The sequence below is a fragment of the Elephantulus edwardii genome, unplaced genomic scaffold (assembly GCF_000299155.1).
Source record: "Elephantulus edwardii isolate Elephantulus edwardi_28Jun2011 unplaced genomic scaffold, EleEdw1.0 scaffold00342, whole genome shotgun sequence".
Classification (NCBI taxonomy): domain Eukaryota; kingdom Metazoa; phylum Chordata; class Mammalia; order Macroscelidea; family Macroscelididae; genus Elephantulus; species Elephantulus edwardii.
In genome coordinates this window covers 1,201,174-1,218,467 of record NW_006400092.1, presented here as the reverse complement: position 1 = coordinate 1,218,467, position 17,294 = coordinate 1,201,174, and the positions used below count along the sequence as shown (strand labels likewise).

The 17,294-nt window shown below is 38.1% G+C and overlaps 1 protein-coding gene across 1 annotated transcript in view; it reads right to left on the bottom strand.

Moving 5' to 3' along the window:
• Nucleotides 1–17,294, bottom strand: part of LOC102854933 (alpha-2-macroglobulin-like) — a 121,260-nt gene that overhangs the window by 61,673 nt on the left and 42,293 nt on the right. Inside the window, exons 14-15 of the mRNA XM_006901760.1 lie at nucleotides 5,500–5,642; nucleotides 1,135–1,284 (exon numbers count right to left, since the gene is read on the bottom strand). Of these exons, the coding sequence (XP_006901822.1) occupies nucleotides 1,135–1,284; nucleotides 5,500–5,642 (293 nt within the window). The remainder of the gene's footprint in view (nucleotides 1–1,134; nucleotides 1,285–5,499; nucleotides 5,643–17,294) is intronic.

Here is a 17,294-nt window from a genome sequence, read left to right as displayed (position 1 = left end):
TCTCTTTGGGGTGTATTTCCAGTAGTGGAATTGCTGGGTTAAATGGTATCTCTATTTGCAACTTTTTGAGAAAGCACCATACTGTCTTCCACAGTGGTTGCACCATTTTATACTCCCACCAGCAGTGATTAAGTGTTCCAGTTTCTCCACAACCTCGCCAGCATTTGTTCTGTTAAATTTTACTATTCTTACTGGAGTAGATGATATCTCATAGTTGTTTTGATTTCCATCTCTCTTAGAGATAGGTATTTTAAATATTTCTTCATGTGCTTGTTAGCCATCTGAATGTCTCCTTTGGTGAAATGTCTGTTCATAACCTCTGCCCATTTTTCAATTGGATTATTTATGTTTATCTTGTTGTGGTGCTCGAGAGAAGAGTTTAGATGCACATAGGGATTTGATTCTTAGAAGGTCCCATTCATCTATTTTATCTTCTCCTGGTTGTAGGTTTTTCAGGATACTTGGAAGACTGTTTAGGTTGTGGATAAGGACTTCTAGCGTTCTTCCAAGATTGTCTTTAATGAAGATTATAGTCCTTGGTTTTAGTGTTGGTCCATGATCCACCTTGAGTTGGTTTTTATATATTTAGTGAGGTTTGGATCTTGCTTGAGTCTTTTGCAGGTACTTTTCCAATTTTGCCAACACCATTTGTTAAAAAGGCTGTTGTTTCCCCACTTAACTGATTTCATCTCCTTGTAAAAAATCAGTTGAGCATAGAGAGATGGGCCTGTTGCCAGGAAGGACCAGTCTTTGGAGAAAAACATCATGCTTGGAAGGATAGTGAGACAGCACCAAGAGAGGAATACTCTGGAGGAGATGGATTGACACAGTAACTGGGGTAATGGAGTTAGTTGTGTATAGAGATATTGAGATTGACTCAGGAAAAAACAGCATTTAAAGCTTCTGTACATTGGATCTCTATGAGTTGCATGCTACTTGATGGCACATAACAACAACAACAACAACATGCAAGAAACCTTTTGCAATGCCTACTGTCAAATTCAACCGAATTCTGGCTCATTGACAATCACATTATACCTAACATCTTGAAGAGTTGTATGCAACTTATAACTTCCCAAACTCATATTAGCATGCCTGCAATTTTTTTAAATCTAAGACTTAAATAAGACTCACTGATTCAGGCGAGAGCTCAGCTTCAGGTTTCATTAACAGCATACTCTGGTCCACAGCACGGAGGGCACAGAGGGAGAGGGGTGTGGCTGTGATTTTGAGGTGGTTGTCTGATGCTGGCATGCTCTGGGCTGAGGAGAAGGTCAAATTGACCTGAAAAGAAGATATGATTATAGCCTTTATAATTTTTATAATATCAAAATTCTCTTCAACCCCAAGATAGGACTTGTCTTTTCTACACTTTCTCCTTATCCATCTAAAAGTAAGTTTTGTTAAGCTTTTCTGGAGTAAACTAGGAGTATGATTGTAGTTAACTTATGTTTCCTATGTGTTATTCCTTACATAGCAGGTAAAATATAGATTCTTTTAAAGAAACATCTTATTGTAGTAGGTGATATCCTTGGATGGAAGTGAAAACAAATATTCTAATAAAAATATTGACTTGGTGTAGCTGACCTATCTTCCTGTGATGTTTTTGTGATGGAGAGTAGAGATAGTTATGAAAAAATCATATTCTTCCTTGAAACCAGGTAATGGAAGTAGTCTTGAAATTTTAAATACTTAAAATTCTAAAGTACTGAATGTATTACTGTTTATCAGTGTGTGGGATTTACAGTCTTTTTCCTAAACCCTTTAATATGCATACCAAAAGTGGTTTGGTTCAGAAAATTTATAAAAACAAATTAATGGAAAACATTGTGCAGAAACATTCCAGATTCCATTGTGCTTTGACCAGCAAAAGTTAATTTGTTAGTAAATCTACTGACTCTTTATGAAAATATTTTTAAAGCAGAAAAACTTAAGCGTATTAAAAATGTGAAACATAAAATAGAACAGATTTTAGTTTCTATGAAGCAGCAGGTAACTTTTTCAATTCTTGAATGGAAAGCTGATTTAGACTGAAATTAAATACTGAGTTTAAAAAAACCCATTTGACTTATGTTATTGAACTAATGTAATAGTTTGGAATTACCTATCTTGAGATCTATGTGAGACATTAAATCAGTTTCTTTAACACCAAGATGAAGCAATGTTCATCATTTTAATTAACTGTGAGTACTGAAAAGCAAAAATGTCAGGCTGGACAGTAAGGTACTCTGTAGTCTTGGCAATTACGTGCTATGCATTGGAGAGTTGGACTAGGGATAATAGAAAGAGAATTCATGCCTTTGAGCTGTGGTGCTGGAGAAGAGTGTTGGAAATACCATGGACTGCTGGAAAAACAAACAGGTTTGTCCTGGAGAGGGTGAATTTGGATTGCTCTTGGAGTCAAGGATTCTGAAGCTTCGTTTGACATACTTTGGGCATGCTGCAGGGAGGCACTGGTCCTTGGAGAGCAAAATCATGTTTGGGAGAGTGGTGGGACAGTGCAGGAGAGGAAGACCTTCGATGAGATGGATCGATTCTTTGATTGGGGTGGTGGGAATGTGTGTGTCGGAGACTGCGATGTTGGCACAGGATAGAGCAGGTTTTGGGCTCTTGTGCATAGGGTCGCTATGAGTTGCAAGTGACTCGACGGCACATAATAACAATAATGACAACAACAACCATAAAAAGATTCCTTATTAAGTATTGAACTTTAAACATGCGAATGTTTAAACTTTGTGAATGTTCATGACAAAAAGTGTGATCTTTGGATTATAATAAACTAAAATATTATTAAGAATTATATATATGAGAAAATGCAAAACAGTCTACTCTTACAAAAATGAAAAAAAAACCTCTTTAAAGCAAGTTGCTAAAATATGAGTCTATTTACATCAACAACATTAACTTTAATTACCAATTATATAACCAGTTAAGACTGACAAACACATAATTTTAAGTATTAGAAAATGTTGAATGAGTACACTAAATCAGTTATGATCAAATTTAGAAGTATACAAATTTTGAGTAGGGAACAGTTTTTCTGTTCTAACAAATTGAAGAGTGGAAAAAAATACTTATAGTTTATCTGTCTTCATAGTCTCGGTCCACTCTTTGCTCTGTTTACTGATCATCTGTGTGATATGTAACTTCTATAGTGCTTAAATTTTTACTTCAGTAAATCTCTCCTTTTTAACTTTTTATGGCAAATCTAGGACAGCTCTTTTCTAAAAATAAGGAGCTCTAGTGCATAGTGCATTATGTGTTGAACTGCTAAGTGAAAAGTCAGTGGTTCAAATCCACCAGCTGCTCTATGGAAGAAAGATGAATAGTTGGCTCCCAAAAAGATTTGCAATCTCAGAAAGTCAACAGACTGGTGATTCACAGCTTGATGGTGGTGGTCTTGGGTTTGGTTTCTCCTAAATAGCACATGAATTTTTTTCTATATGTTTTTAAAAGTTTATACACCTTTAATCCATAAGAGATAATCTAAAAATATTAAGTGATTGAATATAATGTCCTCGGACCTTTGCTTCTATGGGGAAGTTATACAGGTATTGTTATGTATATACATGGGAGAAGAATGAACAATCTCAGCTATGAGTTGGCAGTATATAACAACAGCAATAGCACATATTTACCTATGTATATAGATTAAAAAACCCAAAATTACATAAATCATCATCATCAATAACAATTTTCAAATTAGAGCCCGAGAAGAAAATATTTTTCTAGAAAACATGCTTAAAATAATTTCTTTCATTTCCACAGGATGAAAAGAAAAGAGACCAACAAGAGAAATCATTACCAGAAAAAATAACATTACAGAAAAATGTAGCTGGGACATAACATGGCTATTCTAAGCAGAAAGCTTCTCTCAGGTGTTCTAAAACACACAAGAAATCCAGTGGAACAGCCTCTGTTCTTGACTGTGTTGGTCTAGCTTTATTGTTCTCTGGTAAGTTGAGGGGAGCTCTGGTGGTCTACGGGCAGTCGTGCTGCTAACCCAAAGTGCCCTGCCTTCTGTAATCCTCCAGTGACTCCATGAGAGAAAAATGGACAAACTTCTCCCCTGTGATTTACAGGCTCACAAAAATTCACTGGAGCATCAGCTATGATTTAGTTCTTACAAAATGGCAAGAAAGAGTTTTTGAGTTTTAGTCAGATGGAGCTGGAAATTTATCATGTTTGCCAGCAGTCTCACAACACTGTGCCACCAAAACTCCTAAAATACAAGTAAGTTGCATAAAATTCTGTTGGGATAAAATGGATTTCTATCTCATTGTAATTCACATTACAACTATGCGGTCTTTGACAATGAAAAAGAATCTGTGCTGCACTCCTGAAGGCACACGGTTCAAATCCGCCAGGTGCTCCATGGACAATCTCCTCCAGTGCCTTTAACTGTCCCTGAAAATCTGCTGGAGGGTCAGCTATGTGTCAGTTTGGATTCAATTTTCCACAACAACCTCTCCTTGTAATCCACTTTGAAAATGAAAAAATAATCTTATTTTTTTGTTTCTCTAGATTTTAATGCCATGAAGGCATACTTTGTTTTATTTTGCTTCACATACTTTCTTTAAAATTTTATTTTATTAATTTTAATGAACATTTACAGAGATTTTGGATTTCCTTTCATTCATTGTTGCACTTTTCTCCCTGCCCAGCCCTCCCCCCACCCTCCATTTCTCTCCTCTCTTTGAAAAGTAAAAGAAAAATTATTCATTGGTATACAATCCCCTCGCACCCCTCCCACTGCCCAGAGTACACTCCATTATGCAACCTTAATTGTGGACTCTTGTGATAACCATAATACCCTATCATATATCACTTTTAAATTATTCTCTCCCTCATATGTTTCAATGCAGTATACATAATTTATCCAGTTTTTCTCAGTCTTATCTCAACCCTGATGTCAGTCCCATTCTACAATAGTGGCACCATGCAATATTTGTCCTTTTGTGACTGAGATATTTCACTCAGCATAATGTCCTCCAGGGTCACCCATTTTGAATAATATTGCAGCTTTGAGAAAACTCTTCCTGAGTCAAGTAAGTATGTGGTTGTTCGGTACATCAAGTCAGAACTGACTCATAACAGACCCTTTAGTGGGTTTTCAGAGGAAATAAATCATACAGATTGTCCATTTTTCTCCTATGGAGGAGCTGGTGGACTTGAACTCCATCATTGTCAACTAAAAATTTGAGATAGAAAACATATTACCATTAATAGTATTATGGTTTTACAATAGGATAGTGTTTGGAAGCTACAGGAATTTTAAGACAAAACAAGAGGCTTTAAAGAAAGGAGCAGGCGCTCATCACCGCCTGCTTTGGCCTGCTACGGTATATAGACCCATAGAGCATGACCATCTCTCCCTGGTTTTAGAAATAGTTAAAAGTTTTAGGAGACTAGTATGAGAATATTTTAATGTACTCAAGTGCTGTATTTCCTTCCTAAGGTGAGAAAAATAAAGAAACTTGGCTAAAATGCAGCACTTACCTTGTTAGCAAAACATTTTTCAATCTGCAGTGTTTCCATATCTGCAACAACTTCTCCATCAGGTAAAATAGCAAAGACAAGCAGCTGAGCAGTGGGGGCCATGTTTGGTTCCACTCGAAAGGAGAAGGAAAACACTCCTTTCACTAGAGAATAGAGAGAGTGTAAGAGAATAAGTTGAGAAACAGTGCTCTTAACGTCATAAAGGGATTCCCAGATGACTTAACTTCTTTACATTTGGAACATATTTCAGGAAGAACAGGGACCTCTCCAAACTTCTGAGGAGCAATGCTCTCAGTTTGAAGACTAATGTATGCTTGATTCAGGCCATGGTCTTTCTGATCACTTGCTGTGCATCTGAGAGCTGTGTAATGAATAAGGATGACAGAAGAAGAATTCATGCCTTTGAGCTGTGATATTGGAGAAGAGTACTCAATATTCTGCTAATTGCCAAAGGAACACACAAATATATCTTGGAGCACGTACAATCAGTAGGTTCCTAGAGGCCAGGAGAATAAAGCTTTGTCTGACATAATTTGGGCATGGTGCTAGATGTCTCTTGGAAAGGGACATCATGCTTGGAAATGTGGAAGGTCAGTGAAAAAGAGGAAGATCCTCAATGAGATAGATTAACATAATTACTTCAACAATGCGTTCAAGTATATCAGAGATGGTCATGATGGCACTGGATAGGAAAGGATTCAGATCTGTTGCTCATAGGGTTGTAATGAGTCATACTCAACTAGATGGCATCTAACAACAATAACAATTTATACAGAACAGTTACTGTGGAAGACCTAATAATAACTAATGCTTTCGAATTGTGAGCACTGAAAATTCCACTAAGTGTCAAAAGAACAAACACAACTGGAAGAAAGGAAGTACAATCAGAGTGTTCCTTAGAGGCAAGGATGATGAAACATCTCACTTATTTTGGCCATAGATATCATACTAGGAAAGGTAGGAGATTGTTAAAAGAGAGGAAGACCTTCAATGAGTTGGCCCAATACTGTAGTTACCGCAGTACGCTTGAGCACTAGAGAGATAATAAGGATGGTTCAGGATAGGGCAAGGTTCAGATCTGATGTTCATAGGGCCAGTAGGGGTGGTAGATGATGGCATTTAACAACAACAAACTATTCCAGAAGCTATCTTTGAAGAAATTGCTTTATGAGGCAATTTGGATTTTAGTTATATTTTGAGGAACAACCTTACCTGCTCTGGAAAAAGAATTTATAGAATCATATAAATCAATGATGAAATAGAAATTTAACATGAATGCTCCTTATTAGAACAAATAGATTTAAATTCTGTGTTTGCAAACAGTTATAAGATGTATAGTAAGAAATAGCTATAAGCCTAAGAAGACCACAGGATGAATAGGATTTTGGGGTGATAGGCATTGCATCCTTATGATATCTCAAACATCCTCATGCTGGCTAAGAAAAGAGAAAGGATGAAAGGTAAAAACAAACAGATTCTCTATTCATTCATTTGTTGATGGGCACTTAAGTTGTTTCTAACTCTTTGCTATTGTGAACAAGCTGCAGTAAAAGAATGGATAGAGAAGCTGTGGTACATTTACATAATAGAATACTACTCTGCATTGAAAAACAAGGATTCATGACATATTATTCCAAATGAATGACCCTGGAGGACATTATGCTGAGTGAAATATCTCAGCACAAAAGGACAAATACTGCATAATGCTACTGCTGTAAAATGGGACTGACATAGGGGTTGGGTGGTGGAAACTGAGAAAGATGGGATAACTTATGTATACTGCATTGAGACTGATGAGGGTTTAAAAGGTTTAAAAGATATATATTATTAGGAATTATTGTCATGACATGAGTCCAGAATGAAGGCTGCATAGCGGAGTGGACTTGGGAGGAGGGATTATAAACCAATGAAAGAATTTTTTCTTTTTCAAAGAGAAGAATGAACTGGAGGGAAGGGGTGGGCGGGGTGAAAAAAGAAAAGAAAAAAGAAATTACAAGTCATAATCATTTAATCTTTAATAAATAGAAAAATAAAATGTAAAAAAAAAGAAAAAAGAACAAACTCTTCACCTGCAAGTAGAGTTGGAAGAAATGAAACTAAGTGAACCAGAAATTTAAGAAATTCCTAATAAATTTATTAAGATTCTGAATACAAGCTTAAATTTAAAAAAAAAAAAGTGATACATTTAACCATTGTGCGAATCAAAACCTCATTGCCTTGGAGTTAGGACTAAACCCAAGGACTATAAGCTTCATTAAAGAAAACTTTGAAGAACGCTACAAATTCTAGTCCACAACATAAAGAGTCTTCCAAGTATTCCCAAAACCCTACAACCAGGAGAACATGAAATAGACGAATGGGACCTTCTAATAATCAAATCCCTATGCACATCCAAAAACTTCTCCACGAGGGTAGAAAGGGAAGCCACAGACTGGGAAAAAGTATTTGGTAATGACATATCAGATAAGGGACTTACATTCAGAATTTATAAAATACTTGAGCATCACAAGATAAATGTAAATAATCCAGTAGAAAAAACAGACACTTCACCAAAGAAGACATTCAGATGGCTAACAAGCACATGAAGAAATGTTCACATCCCTAGCTCTAAGAGAGATGGAAATCAAAACAACTATGAGATATATCTACCCCAGTAAGAATAGTAAAATTTAACGAACAGCAAGCAACAAATGTTGGCGAGGTTGTGGAGAAACTGGAACCTTTATTCACTGTTGCTGGGAGTGTAAAATGGTGCAACTACTGTGGAAGGCAGTATGGTGCTTTCTCAAAAAGTTGCAAGAGGAGATACCATTTGACCCAGCAATTCCACTACTGAGAATATACCCCAAAGACACCATAACTGACATCCAAGCAGATATATGCACACCCATGCTTATGGAGGCTTTGTCCAAAATAGCAAGGAGTTGGAAACAACCTAAGTGCCCATCAAGAAACGAATGGATAGAGAAGCTGTGGTAAAGTCACACAATGGAATACTACGCTGCATTGAAAAATAAGGAACTCATGAAATATAATTCAAAATGGGTGACCCTGGAGGATATTATGCTGAGTGAAGTATCTCAGCCACAAAAGGACAAATATTGCATCATGCCACTGTTGTAAAACAGGGCTGACATTGGAGTAGGGGGGAGACTGAGAAAGATGGGTTCAATAATGTATACTTCATTGAAATGGATGAGGGAGAAAACTTGTTTCAAAGGGATATGTGATTAGGTATTTTTGTCATGACAGGAGTCCAGAGCAAAGGCTGCATAGTGGAATGGACCTAGGTTAGGGTTTATAAAACAATGAAAGAATTTTTCTTTTATTTTTCCAAGAGGGTAGTGTACTAGGGGGGAGGAGGGTTGGGAGGGGAGTCAAGTGCAACAATGAATGAATGGGAAAAAATTGGACAATGAATAAAGAATGTCAATTAACAACAAAAAAAAAGAGTACAGGACTGGCAAAAGAACAAACAAATATGATTTGGAGACGTAAAAAAAAGAAACTACTCAGAGCTGACCCTACTGCAGGTTTTCAGAGTAGACCACACAGGATTTTGCCTGTCTCTGTCCCAGGGAACTACTGGTGAATTAAGTCACTAGAGGTGCCACCTTTTGAATTAGTAGCACAATTCCTCTTGATTATGTGTTTGCCAGTGTTTTCTTGACTGTGCATAGATGTGGATCGTAACAAATATGGATAGCAATGTAAATAATAGGAATTCTAGAAACATTTCATTAAACTCACATAGAACCTGTCCAAACAAACTAAAAGATAGTTGCACAAAAGGTGGGATTCAGAAATAACTTGATAACATTTAACAACAACTTTTCATAAAAAGAAAGAAAAAATTATCTTAAAAGTGAAGCCTCAAGCCTTGATGATAAAGGCATGGATCACAGAATATTATTCCTTGGCCTTGAAATGAAACAAATACTGGATAGGATCTGTGCTATGAAAATATGTGGTATTGAGAGGAGGTTGGGGAGAGCGAGTATAGAACAGATAGACAATGAATACTATAATATATACATGAATATAGAAAATGGGCCAAAACTCCAAGGAAGTTGGGATATTTCTAGAATAGAAAAGACAAGGGAGAAGGCTATCCTCTGATGCTCCAGAAGGAATACTGTCCTCTCTTCAGCCCACTGAGAATTTTTACTTATTTTGTTGTTTTTGTTAGATGCCATCAAATTGAGTACGACTCATAGAGACCTATGAACAAAAGATCTGAACCTAGTCCTGTCAGGCACTTTCCTCACAATTCCTGACACAAAAGAGCACATTGCACCAGTCACCTTGTCAGTCCACGTGGTTGACGGTCTTCCTCTCCTTTATTGACCCTCAAACTCTTCCCAATATCATGTCACTCTCCAAGGAATAACACCTCTTAGCACTATGTCCGAAGTATGTGAAGCAAAACCTCACCATTCTTGCCTCTAAAGAGCACTCTGGCTGCACCCTCTCCACGACATATCTATTAGGGTTTTTTTTGCCACCCATGAGATGTTCAGTGCTCTTCTCCAACACCGCAGCTCAAAGGCATCAATTCTTTTTCTGTCATCCTTCTTCATTGTGCAGGTCTTAGACGTGCATAGATTGTAATTGGAAATACCATGGTCTAAAACGGATGCATCTTAGTCCTCAAATTGACATCACTAGTCCTCAATAATTTGGAAAAGTCCCTTTTCCCAGTGCAATGTGTTTCCTTATTTATTGACTGCTCCAGCACTCTCTCTCTCTTTAAAAAAAAGAGCTGAAGAATATTTGATTTATAGAACTATAATATTTTATATACATACATGTCTGTGTGTATGTATTTATATTTCCAGTTTGTGTTGAGTTCTTATATATGAAACTAATACAAAACCATTGTTGTTGTTATTGTTATGTGCCATCGAGTTGCTTGTGACTCATAGTGACCCTATGAGTCACAACCCTGAAACCTGCTCTATCCTGTGCCAACTTTACTGTCTCCAACACACCTACTCTCATTACTCCAGTCATTGTATCAATCCATCTCATCAATAGTCTCCCTCTCTTTTTCCATCCCTCCACCCTTCCAAGTGTGATGTCCCTTTCCAAGGACTGACCCCTCCTTGAAACATGCCCAAATTATGAGCAGCCTGGCTTCACTCTCTCTAGGAGGAATCTGTTTGTTCTCCTAGCAGCCTGTGGTATATTTAACACTCTTCTCCAGCAACACAGATAAAGGCATCAGTTCTCTTTATATCACCCCTAGGCAAGTCCAGCTCTCTGACACAAAGCAAGAAATTGCTAATACTATGGCCTGGATCAGGTACACTTTGGTCTCCAAACTGACATCATTGCTCTTTAGTACTCTGGAGATGTCCCTGACAGCTGACTTTCCCAACGCAATTCATCTCTTGATATCCTGGCTTCTGATACAAGAGTGCTGGTTGTGGAGCCAAGAAAACTAAAGCTGTTAACAATCTCAATCTATTCACCATCAATTATGAAGCTGCCAGTTGACCCTGTGGTGATAATCTTTGTTTTCTTGATGTTGAGCTTCAATCCATATTGAAGACTGCAGTCCTTGATCTTCTGCAGCAAGTACTTTAGGTCTTCCTCAGTCTCAGCAAGCAGGGTTGTGTCATCTGCATAACAAGTTGTTGATGAATTTTCCTCCAATCCTGATGCCACATTCTTCCTCATACAGCAGCCTCCCAGATGATCTCTTCTGTATATAGATTGAAAAGGTATGGAGATAGAATACATTCGTGGTATACACCCTTCCTGATTTTGAACAATGCAGTGTCTCCTTGCTCTGTTCTTACCAATGCCTCCTGGTTCAAGTATAGGTTATGTATAAGCACAATCAAGGGTTCTGGGATTCCCATTCTTCTCAGAGTCAATCATGGTTAGTTGTGATTCGCACAGTCAAAAGCCTTTGCATACTCAATGAAACAGATATTTCTCTGGTACACTCTATTTTCAGCCAAGATACATTAGCTTTAATATTTCTAATACCAAGGCCTCTTCTAAAAACCCAGCCTGCATTTCTGGCAGTTCTCTGTTAACATTCTGCTCCAGTTGTTTTTAGATAATTTTCAGCAGAATTTTGCTTGCATGTGATATTAATGATCATTGTTACTGTTGTTAAGTGCTATCGACTTGTATACGACTCATAACGACCCTATGAATGAAAGGTCTGAACACTTGTACAACTTCAACTTTTGTCATTTCTCCACATTCATAGAGTTCCTGGAGGCAAGCTATTTTGGAAGTGGATGCCACTCCTGCTTCCAAGCTTGTTTTAATCGGGAGCTCCAGCAAAAACTGTCCACCATGGGTAATCATTATTGGATTTGACACGAGTGGCACAGTGTTTAGCATCACAGTAACCATGAGCTACCTCTGTACAGTAAATAGACAGACCAATGCTATGCTACTTAGAATACTGTTTGAACAAAAACAATTAAAACCAGGCCAACTTCCAAACTGGATTCCAGCCCCATATTGCTGACCAAATGAGTTTTTAAATAGAAGGCCTAATCACATCATCTCACAGCCATTGTACTCTAATCCTCACCAGTACCAGAAAATAAGCCTATGTAGAATCTGGCTCCTGCAGACAACTTCTAAACTGGCTATTAATGATATTATTTGATAATTTCTGCTCTCTTTTGGGTCAGCTTTCTATGGAACGGCAACAAATGTAGACTTCTTACGGTCAGTTTGCCAGGTGGTTGTTTTTCAGATTTCTTGGCACAACCTAGTGAGTGCATTGAGGGCAGTGTCTGTTGAAATATGTCAATTGGTATGACATCAAGTCTAGGAGCCTTGATCTTTTGCCGATTCTTCCAGAGCAGTTTGAAAGCAGTTTCTTCCTTCATCACCACAGGCTCTTGCTCATACATTATTTCATGAAATTATTTTGTCAGCCAATTCCTTCTTGTACAATAACTCTCTATACTCTTTCCGTCTTCTTTTAATGCTTCTTGGGTCATTTAATATTCTGCCCAAAGCATACTTAGTATAGCAACTTGAGGCTTGAATTTGTTCTTCAATTCCTTCAGCTTAAGAAATGCTGAATGAGTTCAGCCCTTTTGATTTTCTGACTCCAGCTCTTTGCACATTTCATTATAATACTTTGTTTTATGTTCTTGGACTGTCCTTTAAGTCATCTGTTGAGCTCCTTAATTTCTGTATTTCTTCTCTTTGTTTTGGTTTCTCACCACTGTAGTGCTATATTCAGTCTTGTCTGACATCCATCCTGGTCTTGTCTCCCTCTTCTGCTTTTTTTAATGACCTCTTGTATTCTTCATGCATATTTTTTATATCCTGCCATAGCTCATTTGGTCTTCACTCATTGATATTCAAGGCCTCAAACCTGTTCCTGAAATGGGTTTGGAATTCAAGTGGGATAGACAAAGTCAAATTTTGGTTTCTGTGGATTTGATTTAATTTTCTTCAACTTCTCTTTGAACTTGTATATGAGTACTTGGTGGTCTTTTCCACAATCTGCACCTTGCCTAGCTTTCATAGCTAATATTGAGCTCTCCTGAGATTCTTTCCACAGATATAATCGATCTGATTCTTATGTATCATCAGGTGAAATCCATGGGTATAGCTTGTATTTGTATGTATTTGTAGTGAATACATCACTGGATGTGCAGAATTATAACATTGTATCTCCAGCTTCATTTCTGTCACCAAGTCCATTTTTTCTGATTACTGATCTTTCTTCCCTGTTCCCAACTTTTACATTCCATCACCCATTATTATTAATGCATCTTTATTACATGTTCGATTGATTTCTGACTGCAAAGGTTGGTAGAAATTTTCTATTTCCTCCTTTTTATCTCTAGTTGTTGGTGCATATATTGGAATGATAGTGGCACTTACTAGACTTCCTTGTATGTATATGAATATTATCCTGTAACTCACTAAATTTTATTTCAAGATGGATCTAGAAATAACTTTTTGAATTATGAAAGCAATCACATTTTTTCCTCACATTTTCATTTCCGGTATAGTAGATCAGATGATCATGTGATTCAAAATGTCCCATGCCAAGCCATCTTACTTTGCCAACACCTAGTATGTCAATATTTATGTTCTTTATTTCTTTTTTGCAGGGCTGGAATTCAGTTTGGGAAGTGGTCTGGCAGAGCTGGATTCTAAGGTCACTTGTTTTCTGGTTCTGGTGAGGATTAGGGTGGACGGTTTACTTGCTATTGTGTGTGAGTTTATTTTATTAGGCCTTCTATTTAAAACACATTTGGTCACCAGTATGGGGCTGGAATTCAGGTTAGGAAGTCCTCTGGAAGAGCTGGATTTTACAGAAGTTTGTTTTCTGGTTCTGGTGAGATTAGGGTGGAATGTTTATTTGTCCAGGCCTTTCATTCATAGGATCATCTAGGACTGATGGCACTTAACAACAACAAAGACAGCAACAACAACAACAAGAGAGCTCTCTTGGCCTAGTGGATAGAAAGTTATGCTACCAAGCCAAAGGTGCATGATTTAATCTGAGGCCCTCATGCTTGCTATTAATAGTTTTTGATCAAACATTCTTCTATGTGGTATAGTCCTGGTCTGTCCATTTGCTGTACAGAGGTAACTAACTCATGGCTACTGTGATGCTAATCACTATGACACTGATGTGTCAAATGTGATAATGATTACCCATGGTAGACAGAGTTTGGTGGAGCTCCTCAATTAAAACAAGCTTTGAAGCAGGAGTGGCATTCACTTCCAAAATAGCTTGCATCTGGAAACTTTATGAACTTGGAGAAATGATGAAAGTTCTACAAGTGTTCAGGTCCTTTGCTCATAGGGTGGCACTTAACCACAATATTTCTTTTAATAATGCCCAATTTGGGGGAGACAGCAGAGCCATGCAGGCAAAGAACAACTCAGGAAGTCTGATGTGCTGAGGACCGGTGACTTGGCAACTTAATATCTGCAAAAGGACTGACAGCTCCGAACTCTCGGTGACTCCCATGCCCCACACTCCCACCACCATCACAGCCCCACTCCCTTGTGCCCCTGCCACAGTCCCTCACCCCCCACACCTCCTGCACCCCGGCTGAGGTGACACAGCTCTGAATCCCCATGACCCTGGTGGCATTGCCAGAGCTCTGAACCCGTGGTAGCACCCAAGGGCTACTAGAGAGTCCTTTATGCTGCACTGGGACTGACCAACATGAGGAGCCATGGAGAGTAGTATTTTGAATCAGAACTTTTGTTGGAACAATGAGTTTTGGAGCTATAGGAACACAAAGCCACAATGAGGATGTAGCCATTGCCCGAAGCCACTAGCTGAGCTGCTGTGGGACTGACTGGGCAGGAGAAAAGTCAGAAGGATCCTGACTGGGTTTTCTTGGGCCCTGCTGATTGCCTAGGAGAGTACCCAAGGGTACTCATAGCGACTCATAGTGACACTATGTACAACAGCCCTAAATGCTGCTCTTTCCTGTGCCAATCTCACTGTCGCTGATATACCCATCCCGATTACCCCCAGTCACTGAATCAATTCACCTCATAGAGGGCCTTCCCCTCCTGCACTGTCCCTCCACCATACCAAGCATGATGTCCCTCTCCAAGGACTGGTCCCTCCTTACAACGTGTCCAAAGTATATTAGACAGAGCCTCAGAATCCTTACCTCCAAGGAGCCTCCTGGTTTAACTCTCCTCAGGATGAATCTGTTTGTTTTCCTAGCAGTCCATGGTATGCTCAATATTCCAGCACCACAGCTCAAAGGCATCAATTCTCCTTCTATCCACCCTAGTCATTGGCCAACTCTCTGATGCATAACAAGTGATTACAAAGACCATGGCCTGTATCAGAGGCACCTAGTCTCCAGAGAGACACCATTGCTCCTCAGTACTTTGGAGAAGTCCCTAACAGCAGACTTTCCCATGGCAATACACCTTTTAAATTCCTTGCTACTGGTGCCATGACTGTTGACTGTGGAGCCAAGCAAACGAATGCTGTTAACTATCTCAATCTCTTCACCATCCATCCTGATGCTGCCAGTTCTCCCAGTGGTAATAATCTTTGTCTTCTTGACATTGAGCCTAAATCCATATTGAAGGCTGCAGTCCTTGACCCTCCGCAGCAAGCGCTTCAGATGTTCCTCAGTTTCAGCAAGCAGGGTTGTGTCATCTGCATAACACAGATTGTTGATAGATATTCCACCAATCCTGACCCCACATTTCTCCTCATCGAGCCAAGCCTCCTGGATAATCTGTTCTGCTTACAGGTTGAAAAGGTATGGAGACAGGACACATCCCTGGCATATGCCCTTCCCAATTTTCAACCATGCAGTCTTTCCTTGCTCCGTTCTGACAACTGCCTCTTGGTCGAAGTATAGATTTCACATTATCACGATCAAATATTCTGGGATTTCCATTCTTCTCAAAGTCAGCCACAGTTTGTTATGATCCACACAATCAAATGCCCTTGCATAGTCAATGAAACACAGATATACATTCCTCTGGTAATTCCTCCGAGAGAATATATATTCTCAGCAAACACTATAGACTCCATAGAAAAACACCAGGTCATATCACAGTTAAATTTGTCAGAACCAAATATAAGGAGAGAATACTGAAAGCAGCAAGGGAGAAACAAAGAGTAAACTATAAGGAGAACAGATAAGATTAAGTGCCAATTTCTCAGCAGAAACCATGCAAGCAAGAAGAGAATGGAAAAACATATATCAAACACTCAAAGAACACAATTGTCAACCAAGAAATTGTAAACCAACCACAAAATTATCCATCAAATATGAATGAGAAATCAAGATATTCCCAGAAAAACAGAACCTAAAAGAGTTTGTAAAAACAAGACCAGTGTTTCAGGAAAGACTCAGAGATGTCCTTCTTACAGAGGTACCACAGAAAGCTGAATAGACTAAAGTAACTAGCAACAATAGCAAAAAGAACTCAACACAATGATAGCAATAAAACCTTGCCTTTAAATAATCACACTGAATGTGAATGGTTTAAGTGCACCACTAAAGAGAAAAAGAGCAGCAGATTGGATAAAATACCCAAAATCCATCAATATGTTGTCTAGACACACCTGAAAATGAAGATAAAGAAAAGTTAAAAAGAAAAGGGTGGGGGAAATATATCAAGCAAATGACGACCAGAATAAAGCAGGAGTAGTGATATTAATCTCTGCTAAAATAAATGTTAATGTGAAAACCATCACAAAGGACAAGAAAGGCCTCTACATAATGCTGAAAGGGTCAATAGAACAAGAGGACATAGCAGTAATAAATATCTACAAACCAAATGAAAGACCTGTAAAATACATAAAACAAACATTAACAAATCTGAAAAAGAAAATAGACAACACTTCTATAGTACTTGGAGACTTCAATACACCCCTCTCAAGAAAAGATAGAATTACCAGAAAGAAACTCAACAAAGATACTGATAATTAAACCACACAATAAACCAACTTGACCTCATAGATATTTATAGGCTAATGCAGCCCCAAAAAAAGCACAGTGTACCTTCTTCTCCAATGTGTTCTCCAAACGTTCTTCAGAATAGATCACATTCTAGGTCACAAGACAAACATCAAGAAATTAAAAAAAAAACAACATAGAAATAATACAAAGCATATTTCCAGACCATAATGCTACAAAATTAGAAATTAATAACAAGAAGATAAAGGAGAAAAATCCATACATTTGGAAACTGAACAACACCTTGTTTTAACATGGCTGGGTATTGGAAGAAATACAAAATGAAATAAAAAAACTTCTTGAAACAAATGACAATGCAAACACCACTTACCAAAACCT